Consider the following 24,041-nt stretch of genomic DNA (forward strand, 5'->3'; position numbering starts at 1 on the left):
CACCAAATCACTGTGTGACCCTGGGAAGTCCTCTTGTATCTCTGCGCCTCAGGGTCCTCTTCTTCCAACTGGGATCTGAGTCTCTGTCTTGCAGTCACAGGAAGATGAAACAATATCATGGATGTTGATAGAACATCCTTAACACGTGTGAAAGGCAGCATAGCATGACTTGATAGCCCAGCTCTGCCACTTACTTGCCCTGTGGCCTTGGGACAAGTTACCAAAACTGTCTATGCCTCAGTTTCCTTCTCTGAAAAATGAAGAGAATAGTCATGCCTATACCATCAGGCAGTAGATAATATTATGAGTTAATATTCATAACACATTTAGAACGATGCCTGGCACGCGGTAAGCACTATTAAATGTTAGCTATTATTATTATTAATGAGCTATACAAAGGCTATTTATTATCATCAGCCGACAGTTATTGAATAGACATTCTTCAGGGCTCCTGGCAGCTTTTCTTGGGAAAGTGCTCCCTGGCTTCCTTTCTCTGAGCCCTTGGTGCTTGTTTGTACCATATAAAAAAACCTCAAGGACTACAAGAATGTGCAGACTTATTTTTATCCCCACGCCACCCCCCTTTGGAATAGGTGCTCCTTGAAGGCTGGGTCTAAGTCTTCATAAACTTGGTGGCCTGGAGGACGGTAAGCAAGGCAATTGCTTACTGAACACCCACTCCATGGAGGGGAGCTCCAGAGAGAGTTGCAGAAGGCTTGATGTCTCCCACCAGAAGGATGACCAGCCATCTGAAGAGGCCGTAGGGGTGAGCTGCAAGCCATGTTCTCAGGCCGCTCCCACCAGAGCAACCCTTCTCCATGGATCTCCAGCTTGGGTGCCACCTACTACTAGCACCTACCACCTGATCTCCCTTGGAATTCCTGCCAGCCTCTTGCAGAGAACCATAAGAGGTCCAAGCTGTAAGGCCATTGGAGACCAACTGCCACCTTTCCCATTGAACAGATAGGAAGACTGAGGGCCAGAGAAGGGAAAAGAAGTGCCCAAAGCAGGGACTGTAACCTGTGTCTCCTAATGGGACACATTCTGGGCTCCTCTACTGGGAAAGACAGGCCACCCTACATTCTCATAGCTAGCCATGATCAACATGTGTGCGAGCAAACCCAGCCATATATTTCAGCATGATTCGTGAGCATAAACCATCTTGAACCAGGACTTACATCCCTCTCAGGGTTTGCTCAGCCCCTCCAGTTGATCTAGATTCTCCTGGAGATCGGGGACCACCACACCTTCTACTTCTTTGTGTCTCTGTAGGAAAGGGGCAGTGTGGTGCAGTGGAGAGTGGGTTTGGAGTCAGACATGCCTGTATTTGCACCCAGCTCTACTCCTCAAAAGCTGAGTGACATGGAAAGCCCCTTCTGCCCTCAAAGACTATTTCCCCTTCTGAAAACTTGAGCGAATCATAGCAAGCTCATAGCATTGTAGGCCTTCAGCAGAGGAGCATAAGGAAGACACCTAGTTTGTGACTGGCCCACTGTGGGTGCTCAGAGCATTTGAATTTCACTTCTCGTGCCTTCAGTAAGTGTGTGTTGAAGCCTGCACAGATGGCTGCCATGTGAACTCAAGCCAGAAGTAAGCCGCGTAACCAGATATTTCATTACATTTCAAAAATCTTTACTAAGCCTGGAATATTGAGTGATAATAATCATAGTAACTAAACTTTTATAACAGCTGACATTTTACCATGGACTGGGCACTATGCTAGGGACATCAAATGTCTAACTTTTTTCCCCCCAGAGCAATTCTACTAAGTAAGTAAAATTTGGCTCATTTTACATTGAAAAAATTGAGGCTCAAAGTGTTAATGAAGTGACTGGCTAACATGGCATGGCTAGTAAGTGGCAAAGCCAGGTGAGATTCAAGCCCAGGCCTGCATGACCCCAAAGGCCACACCAGGTGTCTCTGTCCCCGGTGCTGGCCACTGAGACGGTGCTGAGGAGAGGAAGCTATGTGTACTGTACTCTCTCTCCTCCAACAGCACACAGACTCATGAGGAGCCAGCTGTGAACATGAAACCATCCCGCCTGGCAGAATGAAGTTTGTGCTAGAAGAATAATTAACCTGGGAGAGAAGGAAAAATTATTCTTGTTGACTTCGGGCATCAAAAGGAAGTAGGAACTACCACACTTTGTGCATGATGGTGCAGGATGTTCCCGGCAACCCCAGGAGGCAGTTATTTATTATCAAGTTCATTTTACGATGGGGAAACCAAGATCAGAAAGGTGTGGTGACTTGCCCAAAGTCACACAGCTAGGAAGTAGCAGTGTCTGGATTAGACTTCTTTTCTTTCTGTCTCTTCAGCATCCGTCTGGTTCTGGAGGTCAGGAAGGGATCCACGGAGGGGGATGTTTGAGCTGTGACTAATAGGATACATAGGATTCTTTAGGAAGAAGAGGGCAGAGAGTGGACAAAGGTACTGAGGTTAGACTCTGCTGCTGGGTGTTTGCCTCTGTGGTTTCCGGACCCAGGGGGATGGACAGATGAGGCAGAGTGGTTTGAGCTGGGAGCCTGGGAGCTCTCCTAGGGGCCGTGGACAGGCTCTGCCATCTCCGCTCTGAGGTCCAAGGCCCTCTGGTGGTGCCCGCAGTTACAGTCCTCCATTACCCACCATTAATCCCTGTAATCCTTTTCTGCATGCCCACCCCTCTCCTCCACATCAGCATCAAAGCCCCACACAAACTGAGCAGCAGCTGAATTGGCATGAGTTGATTAAAACTCCCGGTAATTATGGGCTCTTGACTGGCCTGGTTGTCCAAATCAATGTTGGCAGTAATAGATGAGCTAGGTGGCCTTGTGGACAGATTGAGGCTGCAGAGGGAGGGGGCGGGGCACGGGGCACTGGCGGGGCCTTCTCCACTCACTCCCATTCCAGGCAGAACTCACTCCGGAGGCCTCCTGGGACAAGGAGAGCCAGGCCCACTCAGTAATCAAAGCGCTGGTTCATACTGAAGGACTCTGGAGCTCTTACTTAGCTTGTGTGATCCTCAATAACCTTGCCTGCAAAACGGATGTATCTTAGAGGTGTCTCTGAGTTTTGCTTCCAGAAGTTGAAGAAAGAGCATACGGGAAATGTCCAGCACATGGTAGGTACTCAAGAAATATCAATTTCATTTCCTTCCTTGCTTCCTTCCCTCCCTCTTCTTCCCAGGATGCTGTACATCCAAGACTATGCTGCCAGGAACCTCTCTGAGTCCCCTCATAACCCATCATAGTGACCTTCCCACAAGTTTCTCAGAGACCTTGTATAGCCCTAGCCAGTGTGAACCACTTGTGACATCACAGACAGGCCACCTCCACGTGGATCAGGAAAAAGAGCACCTCATTTGCAATCAGGGTACCTTCTGTGGTGGGCACAGTCTGCTTCTCACTTGCTGTGTGACCTCAGTCTCACAGACTCTGGGCTTTAGTTCCTCATCTGCAATGTGAGCAGGATGATATTGGTTCTGCCTTAGCTAGGAAGAGCACAGCTGCCTGGGGCAGTATTCTGCCTACCCTCTGCATGTACACAGTCTCCTTTCATTGCTCCCTGAATGTATTTCCTATTGGGAGGAGAGTAACAAGGTATCCATAACAACAGCGGTTACCATATATTGAGCACCTGACACTGTGGCAGGCATGTGTCAGGTATGGGATCTGCTTGGGTTCTCTCACAAGCCCAGAGGTAGGAGTTGCTCTCTCCAGGGCAGAGACGTGGAAACTGAGGCTCAGAGAAGCAGAGACACACACGGAGGAAGTGGGCAGACTTCACTCACAGTTGTGGGATCCCACGTGGCTGACAGTCTGCTTGGCCTTTCATTTATGGTTAATCTCGTTGTTGTTGGTTGTCTCTCTGGATCTCTACCATGGTCTTATGGGACAGTGCTAGTGTTAGGAGGCAGGACTATTCCTGGGAAGTAGTGCAATTATGACGCTGGCAGTGGCCATGGGAGAGAAATCAGATACTTGCTGAGCCCGTGGAGGAGGACAAGGCTTTGTCCATAGTTAGGCAGATTTGGAGGCATCCTTGTGATTTCTCAAGACATGCTCAGTCTATTCAAAGGAAATTCTCCGTTTTCTTCTGAAATACTTTAGAGCTAGTTCTCGCTCTTTTACAATTCATAGATGCTTTGATAAAACCCAAGCAGCTCAGAGCTAAAAGGCTTCTCCACCTTACTGTTGTCCAATTCCTTCATTTTATAGTAGAGGAAACAGACTAAGAGAGTATGTGCTTGCCTGCCACCACCCAGCCAGTTAGAGACCAGGCCAGGCAGAACTGGAGCTCAGCTCTCTGGAGAGTCACTCAGATGCATTTATTGAGGACTTGCTAGGATCAGGCTTCTTATCTCTAGCATCCTGTTTACCTGCCACACCCACTGTGACCCTCAGTATCAGTCTTCCGGAAGAAGAAACTGAGGTTCAGAGAAGCGTGATTAGCTGGAGGTGACTGCCAGTAAGAGGCTGAATCCAAGGCTGGAATCCTTTCCATTATCCCACCTGCCTCTCAGGCCTAAGGTTCTAGAAAAGAATGAAGTTGCCACACTAATGTCTCCCAGAGCCTGGGGGAGAGTCTGGGCTATCCCTCCAGCACCACCAGGAAATCCCCCAGCCTTATTTACCATGTGAGTCACTCAGGCCCCAGGAAAAGTTATTGTTTTGTAAGCTGGATGTTTTTCCTCCTGCTCAGCACAGCTGGTCCACCTTCTAGACCTGGGGGTGGGGTGGTGGAACAGCTCATTACAAATTTTGCACTCGGAGCAATTTGCATTCCATAATTAATGAACATTAAAATGCATAATTACAAACAGAAACACATGGCTTGGTGCTGATAAAAAGTCAGACTGGGAGGGAGGGAGAGCAGGCACAGGGGATGGAGGAGGAGGCTGGGAGGAGCAGGGCAGGGCCAGCCTGTGATGAGAAGAGCTGGGAATCCCCCACCTACACCCCTTCCCTGCTCAGGGACCCAGGCCCAGGGTCTTCCTGTGGGTTCTTGTCTGAGGTGGAGCAGAATGGGGGCTGTGAAGCTCTGGATCCCAGCTGACCTGGGTTAGAGCTCCAGCTCTCTCACCTACTTTCTGTAAAACCTTGGGCAAAGGAGCAGACCTCCAAAGAATGGGGTCTTTATCAGATGGATCTGCCTCCTTTCTCCTGCCCACTCCTAGTCCCACTGAGCCTGCCTCCCAACGCTCCTTTCTTGAGCTCTAAGAAAGGGCTTACAGATAATTGAATTCACTAACTTCAGTAATCTCTTCAAAGTAGCAAATCAAATCACTTCACTTCTCTGCAAACAACCCTCCAATGCCTTCCAGGTGTACTTAGAATCAACTCGAGATGCCTTCCCATGGTAGAACTCAGGGTCACAACTTTTTTGTATAAAAGGCAGTGTAGTACATATTTTAGGCTTTGCAAGTCACATGTGGTCTTTTTTTTTTTTTTTTGTCTCATATGCTTCCTTTAAAAAACAAAAACAAAAAACAACCATTTAAAAATGTAAAACACATTCTTAGCTCTAGGGCTGTGCAAAAACAGCCTGTGGGGGAGCAGATGTATTTTCTCTATTCCTCCCACTAAATATAACTAAAAACCCTGGCGGTTATATATAAAACAAACGTAAGACTGAAAGGTGGGGAGAAGAAGGCAGATGAGCTAGGGACTTTGGGACCCAAGGAAAGACATGGTGGTCATTTCCCTGAGTTTTGTTTTTGCCTCATATGTCCCAAGCTTGGAGCTTGAGTGAGCAACTCTGAAATGCCAATAAATGAAGACCAAAAACAAAAACCAAAAAACAAAACCCAACGCCTGCTCTCTTCAGCCAAAGTACCAGGAAAAGGGCACCCTAACAAGACAGATTTTAGACACTAACAATTCTATTCCAGCCAAACTTAAAAAAAAAAAAAAAAAATGGGGGCCGCCCTGGTGGATCAGTGGTTAAGTGCACGTGCTCCACTTCGGTCGCCCAGGGTTCGCAGGTTCGGATCCCGGGCGTGCATCGTCGCAATGCCTGCCAAGCCATGCTGTGGCGGTGTCCCATATAAAGTAGAGGAAGATGAGCAGGAATGTTAGCCCAGGGCCAACCTTCCTCAGCAAAAAAGAAGAGGATTGGCATCGGATGTTAGCTCAGGGCTGATCTTCCTCAAAACAAAAAAAAAAGACACCCCTTCTCCACCTACGCTAACAAAGGCCAGTAGAGAGCTAGACTTCCATCCTCACCAGGCTGTATGAGACAATCTGACAATCCAGTCCTCCCCTCTCTCTGTTGGGGTGGTGTCAGAGAAGCCCAAGTAAGGAGCCAGGACTTTAATCTCCACTGAGTGGTAATGAGCAGCTCTCCCACCTCCACTCCAGGGCCATCCAGTGTCAGTGGAAACTGCATGAAGAGCCTGGACTTCCACCCCCAACCTGCAGTAGTGAGGCACTCTTCCCCCTCCCTGCTGAGGCACTGCCAGAAGAGACCTAGTAGAAAGTCACAGCCATTGACATTGATCAGCAATAATGAAGCCACCACCCACCCTGCATGGTGTTAATGGAGGCCCAGTGGAGAACAGTAACCAGGCACACCTACCACTCCCATCTGGGAAAGTATCAGTGGAGTCGTAGGGGGAAGTCAGATTTCCACCACCCTCCAGCAGTAATGAGGAGCCTTTTCTCAGGGATGTCAATGGAGGCCAAATGGGGAAACTGGGATTCTACCTCCCCCTGGCAATAATGAGGTGTTCCTCCCCTTTCTCTTGCTGGAACAGTTTCATAGGAAACCAGATAAAATAGAAGGTTTAAATAAGATTCAGAGGTAAAACATAATGCCCCAAATGTCCAGGTTTCCATCAAGAATCACTTGTTATACCAAGAAGCAAGGAAATCTCAAACAGAATGAAAAAAGACAACCAACAGATGTCACTACCAAAATAACAGATATTAGAATTATCTGACAGATATGTTAAAATAGCCATCATAAAAATGCTTAAACAAGCAATTATAAGCACACATGAAAAAACAGAAAGTCTCAGCAAAGAAGTAGAAGATATAAAAAAGAAGCAAATAGAAATTATAGAACTGAAAAATGCAGTAATTGAAATTAAAGAAAAACCTCAGTGGACTGACTCAAAGCAGAATGGAGAGGGCAGAGGAAATAATTAGTAAACTTAAAGATAGAACAATAGAAATTACCCAGTCTGAACATCAAGAGAAAACTGACTGAAAAAGAAAATGAACAGTTTCAAGATCCTGTGGAAGTATAGAAAAAGATCTAATATTTGTGTCATTGGAGTCCCAGAAGGAGAGAAGAAAAAGAGTGGGACTCAAAAAGTACTCAAAGAAATAATGGCCAAAAACTTGTCAAATTTGGCAAAATGCAGAAACCTACAGATCCAAAAAGCAGAATAAATCCCAACCAGGATAAATACAATGAAATCCACACCAACACATCATTGTCAAATTTCTAAAACTATCTTTAGTTTTTAGAAAAAAATCTTGACAGCAAGGAGAGAGAAATGACATCTTATCTAGAGAGGAAACACAATTAGAATTATGGTGGAATTATCATGAGAAACCATGAAAGCAAGAAGGAAGTGCCACAACATTTTTCAACTATTGAATAAAAAAGGACTGTCAATCCAGAATCCTCTGTCCAATGAAACATGTTTTAGGAATGAAGGAGAAATCAACATTCCCATATGAAGGAAAACTAAGAGAATTTGTTGCCAGCAAACTTACTCAAAAAAAAAAAAAGCCTTAAAAGATTCTCCAAACAGAAAGGAAATGATATTTTGGAACACTGGGAAGGAAGAAGGAACACAGGAAACATATGGGGAAATGCAATAGCCCTTTCTTCTCCTCTTGAGTTTTCTACATTATGTTTGATGGTTAAAACAAAAATGATTGCACTGTCTGATGTGGTTGTAAATGTAGTTAGAGGAATATTTAAGAAAAATTATGTTATAAATGGGAGAAGATAAAAGAACATAAAGAGAAATAAAATTTCTATACATCACTTAAACTAGTAATGATGGCACCAGTGGACTGTGAAAAGTTATGCATACCTAGAGCAACCACTAAAAACTATATAAAGAGATGTACTCAAAAACACTCTAGATAAATCAAAATATAATTCAAAAAAAATGCTCAAGTACTCCAAAGGAAGGCAAAAAAAAAAAAGAAAAAGCAGAGAAGTGAAAAACAGAGATCAGAAAATAAAACAGCAGACTTAAGCTACAAAATATCAATAATCACATTAAGTGTAAATGATCTAAATATAAAACTTAAAAGAAATTGGCAGAGTGGATTAAAAAACATGACCCAATTATTCTGTCTACAAGGAATTCACTTAACATATAATGATTTAGGCAAGTGGAATGTAACCAGATAGAAAAAGACATATGCAAATCAAACAAAAGTAGGAGTAGCTATATTAATATTGCATAAAGTAGGCCTTTGAGAAAAGAGAATTACCATAGAGAGACATCATATAATAATGAAAGGGTCAGCTGCCAAGAAGACATAGCAATCCTAGATATTTATGCATCCAACAACAGAGCTGCAAAACGTGTAAAGCAAAAACTAATAGAACTGAAAGGAAAAAGAGATAAATCCACAATTATAGTTGAGTACTTTAACACTCCTCCCTCAACAACTGATAGAACAATTAGACAAAATGGAATAACTCAATAACATTATCAACCAAAAGGATCCAGTTAACATTTATAGAACACACTGCCCGGCAACAACAGAATGCACATTCTTTTCAAGTATCTATGGAACACGTACGAAGATAGGCCATATCCTGGGCCATGAAAAAAGTCTCAACGAATTTAAAGAATTCAAGTCATACAGAATGTGTTTTCCTGCCACAATAGAATCAAACTAGAAAGCAATAACAGATAATAGAAAAATCTCTAAATACTTGGAAACTACACAACACACTTCAAATAATCCCTGGGTCAAAGAGGAAGTCTCAAGGGAAATAAAAAAAATACCCTGAACTGAATGAAATAAAGATAAAATAAATCAAAATTTGTGGGACACAGCTAGCACAATGATCTATCCTTTTACTTGTAACTTATCTGTGTCTTTACATTTAATGAGAAGGAAATTTATAGCCATAAATGCATACATTCGAAAAAAGAAGTTTCAAATCAATAATGTAAGCTCCTACTTTGAGAACCTACGAAAAAGAGATCAAAATAAACCCAAAGCAAGCAGAAGAAAGGAAATCAATGTAATTGAAAACAGAAAAACAATAGACAAAAAGCAATGAAACAAAAACTGATTCTTTGACAACTTCAAAAAAATTGAAAAAAAAAAATAACTTTGGCAAGACTGATAAAGAAAAAAGGAGAGGAGACACAAGTTACCAATATCAGGCATGAAACAGGTGATATCACTACAGACCCTACAGACATCTACAGGATTAATAAAGGACTATTACAAATAACTCTACACACGTATATTTGACAATCTACATGAAATGGACCAATTCCTTGAAAAACACAAAATACCACAGCTGGTCCAAAATGAAATAGATATTTGAATAGCCTTATAACCATTAGGGAAATTGAAATTGTAACTTAAAAACTCTCCCAAAAGAAATATCTAGGCCTGGATAGTTTTCCCTGGAGAAGTACATCAAATGTTTAAAGAATTAACACCAGTTCTACAAAATATCTCCCGGAAAATCAAAGCGGAGGAAATACTTCCCAATTCATTTTATGACAGTAGCATCACCTTGATACTCAAACCAAACAAAGACAGTAAAAAACCAGAAAACTACAGAATAAGACCAATAGCCCTCATGTATATAGTTGCAAAAATCCTTAACAAAATATTAGCAAACAGAATTCAACAATAAATAAAAACGAACCATGACCAAGTTGAGTTTATTCCAGGGATGCAAGACTGGTTCAGCAGTTGAAAATCTAACAATGTATTAATAGGCAAAAAAAGAAATATCACATGATCATATCAATTAATACAGGAAAAGCAGTTGACAAAATTCAACACTAATTAATGATAAAAACTCTCAGAAAAATAGGATGAGAACTTCCCCAACTTGATAAAGAACATCAATAAAAAACCTAGAGCTAATATAATTACGGTGAAAGACTGAACGGTTTCTCCCTAAAATCAGGAACAAGATAAGGATACACTCTCACCACCCTTAATCAACATAGTGCTGGCAGTTCTAGGCAGTGCAATAAGGTAAGAAAAGCAAATAGAAGGCATACAGATCAGAAAGGAAGAAATAAAACCACACCTACTGGCAGATCACATGATTTCTACATAGAAAATCCCAAAGAATTTACATAAAAACTCCTGGAAGTGGTGAGTGAGTTCAGCAAGATCTCAGAATACAAGAAAAATATGCAACATCAAGTATTCCCATATATCAACAATGAACATGTGGACACTGAAATAAAAAATACAGTACCAAGTGCAATCTCTAAAAGACAATGAAATACTTAGTTGTAAATCTAACAAAACAAGTATGGGACATGTATGTTGTAAACCACAAAATGCTGATGAAAGAAATCAGAGAAGATCGGGGCTGGCCCAGTGGCGCAAGCAGTTGTGTGTGCCTGCTCCACTGCCGCGGACCAGGGTTCCCAGTTTGGAACCCGGGCGCACACCGACGCACCGCCTGTCGAGCCATGCTGTGGTGGCGTCCCATATAAAGTGGAGGAAGATGGGCATGGATGTTAGCCCAGGGCCAGTCTTCCTCAGCAAAAAGTGGAGGATTGGCAGATGTTAGCTCAGGGCCCATCTTCCTCACCAAAAAAAAGAAAAGAAAAGAAATAGAGAAGATGTAAATAAATGGAGAGACATACTGTATTTATGGATTGGAAGACTCAACATAGTAAAGATCTCCATTCTTTTCAAATTGATATAAAAGGTTTAATATAGTTTCTAACAAAACCTCAGCATGATTATTTTGTAGATATAGATAAGATTTTCTGAAATTTATATGGAAGGGCAAAGAAACTAGAATAAGCAAACCTTGTTTTGAAAGAGAAGAACAAAGTGGAAGTCAGTCTATCCTATTTCTAGACTTATATGGCTACAGAAATCAAGACTGTGTGATGTTAGTGGAAAGACAGACGTAGATCAATGGAACAGAATAGAAAACCCAGAAATGACCCATAAAAATAAGTTCAATTTGTTTTTTTACAAAGGTGCGAAAGGAGTTTAATGGAGGAAAGGGAGTCTTTTCAACAAAGGGTGCTAGAGCAATTGCACAATTATAGGCAACAAAACAAACCTCAATATAAGTCTCACACGTTGTACAAAAATTAACTCGAAATGTATCACAGAATTAACTGTAAAACATAAAGCTATAACACTTGTAGAAAACACAGACACAAGGAGAAAATCTTTGAGAGTTGGGCTTGGCAAAGAGTTCTTAGATTCCAAAAGTATAATCCATAAAAGAGAAAATGATAACTTGGATTTCATCAAAATTGAAAACATTTGCTCTGTGAAAGCTCATTTGAAGATGAGAAGACAAGTTACAGAGTAAGAGAGAAAATATTTGCAAACCACATATCTGACAAAAGTCTAGTGTCTAGAATATATAAAGAACTCTCAAACCTTAACAGTAAAAAAACCAAACAATCCAATAAGAAAATGGGCAAGAGACATCTCACTGCAAAGGATATACAGATGGAAAATAAACACAAAAGCAGTCCAAGATCACTTACTATTAGGGAAATGCAAATTAAAACCACAGTAAGATATTACTACACACCTGTCTGGATGGCTAAAATAAAAAATATTGACAAATTCAAATTCTGATGAGGATGTGGAGAAACTGGATTGCTCATACATTGAGATTTAAAATAGTACAACCACCCTGGAAAATTTGGCAGTTTCCTAAAAAAATTAAACATGCAACTACCGTATGACCCCGAAATTGCACTCCTTGGCATTTTTTCCAGAGAAATGAAAACTTACATTCACACAAAAACCTGTACACAGATAGCAGCTTTCTTCATAATAGCCAAGAACTGGAAACAACCCACATGTCCTTAAATGGATGAATGGTTAAACAAGCTATGTTACGTCCATAGCATGGAATATTACTCTGCAATAAAAAAGGAACGAACTATTGATACCTGCAGCAACCTGGATGAATAAGAGAATTACACTGAGTGAAACGAAAAGCCAATGCCCAAAAGGTCACAAACTGTATGATTTTATTTATGTAACATTCTTGAAATGACAACCCTTATAAGAAATGGTGAACATATTAGCAGTTTCCAGGCATTAAGGAAGGGAGTCAGCTGGGCAGTGGGTGTGGCTTTAAAGGGTCCACAGGAGGAATCTGTGTAGTGATGGAAATGTTCTGTATCTGGACAATCCATGTATATATCCTGGTTGTGATATTTTCACTATAGTTTTACAAGATGTTACCATTGGAGGAAATTGGTCCAAGTGTACACAGAATCTTTCTGTATTATATTATTTTGTACAACTGCATATGAATCTATAATTATCTCAAAATAAAATAAATAATAATTAAAAAAAAAAATAAACAGGCCTCAGACTGGATTTGGCCTGCAGACCATAGCCTGCCAACCCCTGGCTTAAGACATTTGGTCCCCATCTACCTCTCACACCTGGCCTTGTGCTAACCGTGTTTTCCCCTGTCTCACGGAGCTTCAACCGCATTAGCCTCTTCTGTTCCGTGGACAGGCCCACACTGTTTCTTCCTCAGGACTTTCATACTTCCTGTTCCTTCTTTGATAACTCTTCCCACTTATATTCACCCAGCAGACTCCACTTATTATTCAGGCTTAGCTCAAATGCTCAATTTATGCCTCTTCATCCTCATTCACTTTTTATCACATTACATTTTTTTTCTTCATAGCACGTCTTACTCTATGAAATAATCATTTTATTTGTTTACTTCTTAATCATTTGTCTCCTCTCTCAAATTTAAGCTCCATGAGAGCAGGGTCTTGTCTGTCTTGTTTACTACCACATTTCTAGCGCCCAGCACATTTGCTTAGCACTGAGTAGATGTTCAATAAATGTGTGTTAAATGATCCAATGAAGGACTTATATGGATGAGAAAGAAAAAATAAGCTAATAGTTCCAGTTAGGTTTTATTTGGGGGGGGGGTTCATTCATTTATCATTTTTTCATTTATCCTTCATTTATTGAGTGCTTATTATGTGGAGGTTCTGAGCCAGGCACTTTAGGTTGTTTTCTCATAGAGTCTTCAGAAATGCCTCCCAGAGAGGCATTATTGTTTCCATTTCACAGATGAGGAAACTGAGGCTCTCTCTGTGACAAAGCACTTGCCTAGATGCTTAGTGTCACAAAGCCCGTATGGAATTCAGGACTGACTTCAGTCCCATTTTCGTGTCTCCCAGCTGCCTCCTCCATTTAAAGAAAAGAAACTGAGACCCAGTTAGATTCAAGGACTTGCCCTAGGTTACAAGGCAAGTGAGTGGTAGTGCCTGGGCAAGAGTTCTGATCTTCCTCTTTCTAGAACACCAGGACGTCTCCCTTTTGCTCCAATGACATCTCCTCCCTCTAAGAAGACTGCCCTGACTAGGGCCTCCCTACTCCAGTATTCCCCAGTGACACACATTTGCAGAGTTTTCATTTTCCCATTCAAATTATACTATGCTTCTTCATGTTTCTTCTATAACTTGTTCTCTGTCTGACCAATATGTATATTTCTTTTTTTTTTTTTTTGTGAGGAAGATCAGCTCTGAGCTAACATCTATTGCCAATCTTCCTCCTTTTTTCCCCTTTTTTTCCCGAAAGCCCCAGTAGATAGTTGTATGTCATAGTTGCACATCCTTCTAGTTGCTGTGCGTGGGACGCGGCCTCAACATGGCCAGATAAGCGGTGCGTTAGTGCGCGCCTGGGATCCGAACCTGGGCTGCCAGTAGTGGAGCGTGCACACGTAACCGCTAAGCCCTGGGGCCAGCCCCCAATATGTATATTTCTTATCTCTCAAATAAGATTCTAAGCTCCTTAAACATACCCATAACAGCGGCTACCCTTTGCTGAGCACCGTGCTAAACACTTGATACATTTATCTCACTGTATTAGTTATCTATTGCTGCGTAACAAACTTTCCCCAAATTGAGCAGTTTAAAACAAAAAGCTTTTGGCCGGCTCCGTGGCTTAGCGGTTAAGTGCGCGCGCTCTGATGCTGGCGGCCCGGGCTCGGATCCCGGGAGCGCCCCGAGGCACCACTTCTCCGTCCAACGTGAGGCCGAGTCCCACGTACAGCAACTAGAAGGATGTGAACCTATGACATACAACTATCTACTGGGGCTTTGGGGGGAAAAAACTGAATAAATAAAATCTTTAAAAAAATAAAAAAATAAAACAAAAAGCTTTTATTATCTCATACAACTTTTGAGGATTAGAAATCCAAGAGTGACTTAGCAAACTGAGTGGCTTAAGAAAACAGAAATTTATTCTCCCACAGTTCTGGAGGCTAGAAGTCCGAAATCAAGATGTCAGTAGGGTCAGGCTCCCTCCAAGGGCTCTAGACGAGAATCCTTCCTTGTCTCTGCAGCTTCTGGTGGCTGCAGCATCTGCAGGCTTGTGGCCACATCACTCCAGTCTTTGCTCCTCTGCCACGTGGCCTTCTCCTCTGTGTGTGTAAGCTCTCTGTGCCTCTCTCTTTTAAAGACATTTGTGACAGCTTTTAAACCTACCTGGATAATCCAGGCTAGTCTTCTTACATCAAGAGCTTTAATTTAAACATATCTGCAAAAACTTTTACTATAGAAGGTGATATTCACAGATTCCAGGGGTTAGGGTGGGGACGTATCTTCTGGAGCCATTATCAGCCTACCACGCTATCTCATAGGTTTGCTGTAAGGATTAATTAAGTGAAAACAGGTCAAGTGTTTAGATCATGCCTGGATTATAGAACATACTCTTTTAAAGAACAAAAGTGGTAAGGAATCAGCGGGAAATGGAAAGAACTGGAAGTAACACCCTGGCCCAGATATCTACTGTTTCCTGATGAAAAGGTCAGCCGTTCTTTCCAACGCTCATCCCTGAGTCTCTGCAGACAAACAGACCAGCCCCTGGTACCAGCAAATGGCTCCAAATGACCCCGTGACCAGGTGCCCTCTTGTGTGACAGCGAATGTTCAGAGAAAAGCAGGGGCCTCCTCTGAGCTTGTATTAATATGTACAGCACTTCAGTCACACAGAAAATTGATTTTTCTTTTGAAGCACAAAATGTAGCCAGTTTTATAACCTTTCTGCAGCTTGACAAAGGCCATTTATAACCTACTTTCTCCGTCACTCTTCCTGGCACCACTCTCAAATGTCTCAAAAGACTCTCCTGTGCATTTGTAATTATGAATTCTTCTTAGGAAAAATTTAATTTCCAAGAGGGCTGACCATTTTTTTTTTTTTGTTATTGTGGTTTTTTGTAAATTAATTTGTGTGTGTGTGTTTTGTTATTGATGTTGTTCGGGATGATGGCTTGGAGAGGGGACCAGGGAGCTGGTTGGGAGGGCAGGTACATAAGGAGGGCATTTTAATCAGTGATGTCCTGTGATGGATGAGGAGGGCTGAGCTCCGGGTGTTAATCTTTGTGGACAGGAAATGCCAGCAGGGCGACTGAAATTAAAACCTAGTACCTCATTTTTTCTCGGGAACGAAGGAGAGTTGGAACTGCTTCTCCATCTGCTGGACTGAAACGATGAGCTCAGCCTCATCAAATGATGGAAAACTAAATTAAATAAATAGCCAGTTGTCCCTGCTGTCTAAGATCTTCCATTCACGGATCACTTAGCAGGTGCCAGGCATACTCACAAGAGCTTTTGGCTGAGGTCACTGGAGGTTGGAATCGGGTTTTTTTAGGGACCAGAGGGCAGCGCATTTGGTTACCTGGAGGGATGTGCACACGGCCGGGCAGAGGATTTTAAATGGTCTGCAGAAGACCTTGACTATCAGCTTAAGGAAGATTCAAGTTGTTGTTGTTGAAAATGCATTTATTTATTTAAGCTGGGAAGTGAATTTAGAAATATCACCCTGATGACCATTAGGAGGATGATGTGGAGGAGGCTAGACTGGACACCAGCAGACTGGTTAGGAGGCCCTTGCAGGCTTTGTCGTGGGTATGCAGGCATCTCGTTTAGGACTCCAGGCACAAAGATGGAGAAGAAGAGACAAATTCAGGACAGAAAGGAAGAGAACTCATACTGATGAGTAGCAAATTTTGTGCCAAATTCTTAAGTAAGGTATGCACCCCCGTGATCCAATTTAAGCTTCATAACAAATCCATAGGTGTAGGTGCTATGCCTGTTTAACAGATTAGGAAGTTGAGGCTCAGAGAGGGTGAGTAACTTTCCCCGGATCACACAGTAAGAAGAAGAGCTGGCATCTAAACTCATAGTGGTAAGAACTCTTTAAAATATATCTGGCTGGGGCCGGCCCCGTGGCTTAGCGGTTAAGTGCGCGCACTCCGCTACTGGCGGCCCGGGTTTAGATCCCGGGCGCGCACTTACGCATCACTTCTCCGGCCATGCTGAGGCCACGTCCCACATACAGCAACTAGAAGGATGTGCAACTATGACATACAACTATCTACTGGGGCTTTGGGGGAAAAAAAGGAGGAGGGTTGGCAATAGATGTTAGCTCAGAGCTGGTCTTCCTTGGCAAAAAGAGGAGGATTAGCATGCATGTTAGCTCAGGGCTGATCTTCCTCACAAAAAAATAAATAAATAAATAAAATATATCTGGCTGCCTCCAAAGTGACCTTTATAGCCACAGACCCTATTGGACAATAATAATAAACATAATAATAACAATAATCCCAGCAATGTCGATATAAATAGCAGCTAACATTTGCTGTGCGGTTGCCCTATGAGCCACAGCATTCGAGCACTTTGCAGACATTATTTCCCTTCATTCTCACAACTCTGTGAGGTAGATACTGACAAAAGTCCCATTTTACAGATGGGCACACTGAGGTTCAGAGAGGTAAAGGGACTTGTCCAAGGCCACACAGCGATTAGTTGGCCAAAGGAAAATTTGAACCTGTTTCATCAGTACCCAACACATGCACCTTTCCAGAAGGTGGGAGGGGAGGGTGTGATGGGACCCGCCACCTCCTCAGCTGTAACTCCCCTCTTGCTCTCTCTCCGAGCAGTGCCCCGAGGAGCTGAGGCCCATGAAGGACGGCTCCGGCTGCTACGACCACTCCAAAGGCATCGACTGCTCGGACGGCTTCAACGGTGGCTGTGAGCAGCTCTGCCTGCAGCAGACGCTGCCTCTGCCCTACGACGCCACCTCCAGCACCATCTTCATGTTCTGCGGGTGAGTCCCCCTCCCCGAGGCCCAGCCACTCCCGTGACAGAAGCCAGGGCTGCAGAACAAAGGTTAGGAGGTTCAGCATGGCCAGGCGGGGTTGCCCTTCAACAAAATGGCCTTTCTGCCTCTGCTTGTTCAGCCCGAGAGGCAAAGGCAAGATTCCAGCCTTCTGATGGGTACTGGGAAGAAGAATGGAAGAAGAGAAACACATAATTGATTAATGATTATAGTAAATGCATACATGGTCAGGCTACGTCCAAGGGTCAGGCTTCTTTTTCTGTGGAAGCCCCCTGCCCCTTCTGCTTCTCCCCTGCCGTCCTGGTCACTTGGAGACAACAGCAGGCACCGTGAGGGGCCGGTCTGGTGGGGCAAGCAGTTGGGTGCGCGCACTCCGCTGCGCCGGCCCGGGATTCACCGGTTCGGATCCTGGGCGCGCACCAACGCACCGCTTGTCAAGCCGTGCTGTGGTGGCATCCCATATAAAGTGGAGGAAGATGGGCACGGATCTTAGCCCAGGGCCAGTCTTCGTCAGCAAAAAGAGGAGGATTGGCAGATGTTGGCTCAGGGCTGATCTTCCTCACACACACACAAAAAAGCAGGTGTCACCAAGAAACCAGCAGGTGTGGTGCTTAAGACCATAGGCTTAGCCCAGGCTTGCGGTTCTGTTTCTGCAGGAATTCAGCAGTGCGAGGTCAGAGTCTAGCCCTTCTGTGCCCCAATGCCCTTCTCTGTAAGGATAATTCATCGGGAGAGGAGAGGTGTAAAGAAAACCATGCGGGCAAAGTTCAAAGATGTCTCTCATGCTAAGAACTCGACTGAGTTTTAAAATTAGTCTGAGACTGAAAAAGGGGGACACGTTGCGCCCAACTTGCTGAGTGGCCTGGGACAAGTCACTTTCCCTCTCTGGGCTGCAGTTTCACCACCTGCGAAATGAGATCTTCGGACAACAATGCCTAATGTGTCTTCCGATTTACCTCCTTCTCCATGTCGAGGACCGCGTGGGGGTTCCCTCTGCCATGGAGAGCATCTAGCATAGCATTTGGTCCTCAGCACTTAAAAAATTGGCAGCATTTTTTCTTCTCCTCTTTGTTCCCTTTCTGATGATGTCTTTGTATTGGAAAATTTGCTCATCTTTTGACATCCTGTGACCCAAAAATATCATCCTGTGCTCGTGCAAGAATGTCAGTCACTCAAGTGTGCTCCGTGCTTTCCTAAGATAGACAAGCAGAACAAGGCATTTAACAACCTTTTCAGTCCTACAGATTATGAAAAAGGGGGCAGGGGAGTGCATACGGGTTTAATCTCGGTTTAACAGAAAATTAATTTTACCTGCCTGGTTCTAGTCCGTGGGGTCCAGTTTTCCTTCCGGGCTTATATCAGGATCTCCCCCCTGCCCCAGGGACACTTGGGGCTGCAGGTGCCTTTGAGCAGGTGTTGGAACAGCTCCTGGAGGCCCTAGATATGTGTCAGTAAAATAAATAAGAAATAAATTAGCGTATGCAGCCCTGAATTTATAGGTCTCTCTCCAGCTTAAGTGACTGCAGGGCAGTGTTGAGTAAATTATGCATGGACTTAGATCTGAGGCCTGAATACAGAATCAGTTGTGTTCTCATCATTGTTATTTTTCTCCCTGTGTACTGGCGGGGAGGAGGGTGGTCCTTCTGTTGCAAATAACAACAGTAACAGCAGCAGCGACAGCAGTAATGGATAATAACATAGAAACTATCACCACCTTCCATGCTAAACACTGCAGCAGTCAAGGGGCATCAGTAGTCTTGGGTTCTAATCCTAGTTCTACCTCTGGCTCTCTCTTAGACATCGGGTGAGCCTCTCCGAACTCCTGGCCTTCCATTTCCTCATCTCTAAAATTTTAATAATATCTACTTCGATATAATGTATGTGAAGAGTGCGAAGTAATTAATATGTATTCCTCCATTAAGGTTAAGTGATGTGCCCAAGGTCATATGCCTAATAGTAATGCAGCTCACTGCCTCTTTGCTGTGTGACCTTCAGCAAGTTACTTAATATCTCTGTGCCTCAGTTGCTTCATCTGTAAAATAGGGATCTCTCTGTGGAGTTGTTATGAGGACTAAATGTGTTACATTAATTATGTTACAATTTACTTTAATAATTGTACAATGCTTTGGAACAGGGCCCTGCACACGAGTTGGCACTATCTGTATTTCTTAAATAAAATAACTACAGTGAAGGATACTAATGACAGTGGCCCCCCACATTCTCAGTGCCCTGAGGTGCTTAACCTTTTGGTTTTGGGGTCTGTGAGACAGGACAGCTAACCTTCTTTATCGGGATAGGTCTTTGAAAGTCTTAAGTAAGATGGAACAGGCGGGAGTGTGCTGGGAGCTGTTGAAACCCATCCAAATGCTGATAAAGAGGCCAAAAAAGAAAACAAAACCCAGGTCTCCTAAAACCAACTGCAGTGTCAACACGCTTTGAAAATTGTCTATTAAGGACGCAAATAAGAAATTACCCGCACTTGTTGGAAGCTCTTTAAACAAAACAGTGAAAGCCACTAGCAGGTAGAGAAGTGGCAAGCTATTGAATTAAGCAAGGAAAACAAACCAGTGCTCAAGGGGACCTTCCCACCTGGCTCAAAGCTCTGTGGCCTTGCTAAGAGTGTTCTGGGTAGGCGCAGGTTTAATAAACCCATTTGCAGCCAGGTTAATAATAGCAGCTCACGTATATTAAGCACTCCTTACATGCCATGACTGTGCTAAATGCTCTGTGCCCGTTAGCCCATTGAATTCTCATAACAACTCTATAAGAAAGGTATTGTTATGATCCCCATTTACTGTCGAGAAGACCAGGCACAGAGTGGCTCAGTGACTTGCCCAAGGTCACACAGCTGGTTAAGTGGGGACATAGGGATTCAAACCCAGGCCGTTGGGGCTCCAGTCTCAGTCAAGGCAGATCTGATGTCACTCCTGGCCTCTGGCCACTTCTAGCTATATGGTTTTGGGCAGGTCACTAAACTTCTCTGAGCCTCTTGTTTCATGTAGAATCAGATGTGACTGTAGCACCATTGTGGGGATTAAGTAAAATTATACATGCACAGGGGCTGGCACACTTAAGCACTCAGTAAATGGGAGTTAAGTTACTCTAATAGGAATAAAGCCATTTCATTTAATCATTCAATGACTGAATTGTAGGTCTTGTTTAGTGCTTTATCTTCAGTACCTAGAACAGCTCCTGTCACACAGTAGGGGCTCAATTAATAATTGTTTAATGAAGTTCCTCCATTAACATGGCTAAGAAAATTGTTCCCAGTCCAGCCTTTCCAGCTGCATTTCTAGCTACATCCCTCTTCCTAAATTAGGCCTCTTGGCTTCAGCCTCTGGAGTTTGATAACATTGTTCCCTCTGCCTCTCTATTTGCCCTCCCCTTTACCCCTGCCACCCCCACTTGCCCATTGCTCTTTAGCTGGGACAGCTCTGTTTCATCTTCAAGTCTCGGTGCAAGTGTCCTCTTCTCCAGCAAGTCTTCTCTGAGCCCCACAGGGGTGCAGGAGTGGGATGTGCAGTTACCATGGAGCTGGGTAATACAATACCTCATCCTTTCAATGGACACTATTTACATATTGGTTCAATATTTATCGAGTGGGGTTAGGGCAAGCATAGAAAGGGCTTTTTTTCTTGTCTTATTTTGGTTTGTATTTTTTCTACCAGTAAGACCCTCTTACAAGGAAGAAGGCCATTTGCATTTAGCTTCAAATTTTAATTTATCCCAGTGAAATCTTGACACCTCTCGCAGACTGGACCTCTGGCTAGCTGCACTGGTTGTCAGCCCCTAGTAAGGCCAAGTTCCCCCAAACTGAGTAAAGGATCCTTTCTCTGGGGGCACACAGCCCCTCAGTGCTTCTCCCTGTGGTAGCCCCATTGTTCTGTTGACTTACCTGTTTTCCTGTCTGGTCCTTGTCACACTGTGAACTCCTTATGAGCAGGGACTGGGTCTTAGTCACCTGTATGTTCCCATTGCCATTCCCCACTGCTTGGTCCAAAGACTTCTTCAAAACCATAATTGTTGAATTAAGAAATTTATCTCCCTAAGATTTGTGGCAGCTTCTCTGTGCCTGGACTTTTGTAGGATGCTGAGAATGCAAAGAAGCATTGAGTGCAAATCCTTGCCCACCAGGGGCAAGGGAACACAGAAGACAGGTGGCTGAACCTTGGTTGGTCCTGATTGATGTTGCTAGAACACAGGTACCAGTATGGTAGAGAGAAGCAGGTGGATTTGAGACAGGTTGAGAAGGTCATCCAATACTAAGATGAAGCATTTAGAATGAAGCTTATAGATGAGGGAGCATCACCTCCCTGGAAGACCTTGGCAAGTTACCTAGCAACCAAGTTTGTTTCATTTCTGTTGAGTGTTTACAATGTATACTGTGCATTCTTCCAAGAGAACTTAATATTATCCACATAAATCCAACCTATAAAAAAATGGATAATATAAAGATAGGACTGATCAGAGCCATTTGTAAGGAGAGAAAGGGAAAGGGAAAAAATGGTTTCTGGATCCTGAAATGGGAGAGTTACTCAACATAAGATAAATATAGCTCTGTGCTTCTTGGCAGCAAAGGAAACAGAAAAAAACAAGGTGGGTTATATAGTTGTCCTTACTTGAGGAAAAAAGGCTGCAGTTTTGGGGTCTTTTTTGCTTGGTTTTGTTTTGTTTTCTAGAGGATACACACCTTTTCCTGACATAATTCACTAAGAGAGATGTTTCCTGTATAAGAAATGGTGAGCAATGTCATCAACGTTTTTGAAGTTTTGGTATTTTTCAGATTACTTAGAGGAGGAAACTGAGGCCCAAAAGGGTCTCACAGCCAGTTAAGAGGTGAAATTGGGGTAAGAGAGACCCCATGCTTCTCTCTTCTAGTTTGAATATATTTAATGTATTTAAATATAATTTAATTTAAAATGCAATGGAAATGTATTTAAAAATATGAGCTCAAAGAGCACATCCAGCCTCAAATAGTCCTTACCAGCCTATCTGTTTAATGTCATTTTAATGTGATTTTAGGAGGGAGAAGAGATAAGTACATGTGTTTAATATCCGTTGTTAACTAGAAGCCTCTTATTTTCCTCGTCAAAGCTAAAGTCTGCTCAAATAGTAGAAACTCTGACCCAGAGAATGTAGACGGAGATTTTCATCTTGACTGTCAGTAACCATGCAGAGGCATGGGGCGAGGGCATTCATTCGAGCACTGTTTTATTGTGGTTTCCAACTTTTAGGCTAGGGCCCGAGCTCTCCCCACTCTGACTTCTGATTGAAGGACGAGGAATTTACCTTTCGTAGTTAACATAGGACATCCACGTGCCAGCTGCTTGTCAAACATTACACCTTGTGCTCTCTGCTGTTTGAAACATTTGTAAAAGCTCAGGTATAAGACATATTCACAGACAACTGGTGGAAGCACACAGAGTCCATCCATTTGTTCACGTAGATCTTTTCAGGTTCTCTATTTTCTGTGGAACATTAGTTCTGTGAGATTCTCAAAGACAAAAAAGGGAAGCTCTGTGGTCAAGCCCACTTGGGAAATTCTGCACTCAACTGCCTTTCAAGGTCACAGTGCACCTGGGGTTGGTAAAGGCTCTGACAAGTCCTGCAGTGGTGAAACATGTCAGATTTCATTGGTTCTAAAGTACCCCTATTTTCCATATTTTAACATTTCTGAAATTAGGATGTATTTTACTATCAATGATTTGAAAGAGTTTAATTTTTTTTTCTTAGTGTTAGGTGAAATGCTAGTGTTTCTTACAAACGTTAGGGATCTTAGAATAGATGCAATATGTTATATCATTTAGCCCAGAGTTCCCCATGGAATTCTGTTTTCTTTCTTTTTCTTCCTTCCTTCCTTTCTAAAGAATACCCATGAGTGCATTACCTTCAAAATGGCTTTTCTAGAACACTACATTTTTCCCTTAAGTGAAACCTTCAGATGGAGACCCTTTTGAGAACAGTTTTACTAATCTTCATTTTGGTTAATGTTGGGATAATCCTGAGGACCTTCGTGAGAAGAGTGCTGTGACATTGGTTAGCAGAGTTCATATGGCTGAAGGCATCAGCTGCTAGGTCACAGAGGGTCCTGGTCCTGATGGCCCTGGGATGGGATTTCTCACAGGTGTCAGGATCAGGAAAGCTGAGAAGGCACCTGTTACTTTCTTGCCTTGGGAGCAGGATGCTTACCTTCGTCCCTGATATTGGTCCAAGTCTATACGATGTACAGTTCCTCAAGCTCTTTTTCTCCATAACTTTTCTCTATTCTTAATTTTTTCTAGGATTTGACTTCCTTCCCTATTTTTTTTTCGAGGAAGATTAGCCTGAGCTAACATCTGTTTCCAATCCTCCTTTTTTTTTTTTTTTTTGCAGAGGAAGATTGGCCCTGGGCTAACATCTGTGTCCATCTTCCTCTACTTTATATGGGATGCCTCCACAGCATGGCTTGATAAGCGGTGCGTAGGTCTGTGCCCAGGATCCAAACCTGCAAACCCCAGGCCACCAAAGCAGAGCACGCAGACTTAACTGCTATGCCACTGGGCCGGCCCCCCCTTCCCCATTTTAAGAAATAGTGTCTAGTCTCTGCATTTCAATGTATAATTTTATTGATTCCATAAATCATTGAGGAATGCATGAATGACTGAGAGAGTAAATACGTGAATAAATAAATAAATACTCTGCTTCGAGAATTTGTCTAAATGCCATTTCTCTCAGGTCCCAGTTTTCTCTTTTGAAAAACAA

At 43.1% G+C, this 24,041-nt stretch overlaps 1 protein-coding gene across 6 annotated transcripts in view; it reads left to right on the plus strand.

Moving 5' to 3' along the window:
* Positions 1 to 24,041, plus strand: part of ASTN2 (astrotactin 2) — an 841,205-nt gene that overhangs the window by 510,539 nt on the left and 306,625 nt on the right. For all 6 annotated transcript variants that reach the window (XM_087419200.1, XM_087419201.1, XM_087419203.1 and 3 more), the window contains one exon: positions 17,122 to 17,288. In XM_087419200.1, coding sequence (XP_087275326.1) covers positions 17,122 to 17,288 — 167 coding nt within the window. The remainder of the gene's footprint in view (positions 1 to 17,121; positions 17,289 to 24,041) is intronic.

This window comes from Ceratotherium simum, chromosome 29, assembly GCF_057802395.1.
Source record: "Ceratotherium simum simum isolate JZ-2026a chromosome 29, ASM5780239v1, whole genome shotgun sequence".
Lineage (NCBI taxonomy): Eukaryota > Metazoa > Chordata > Mammalia > Perissodactyla > Rhinocerotidae > Ceratotherium > Ceratotherium simum.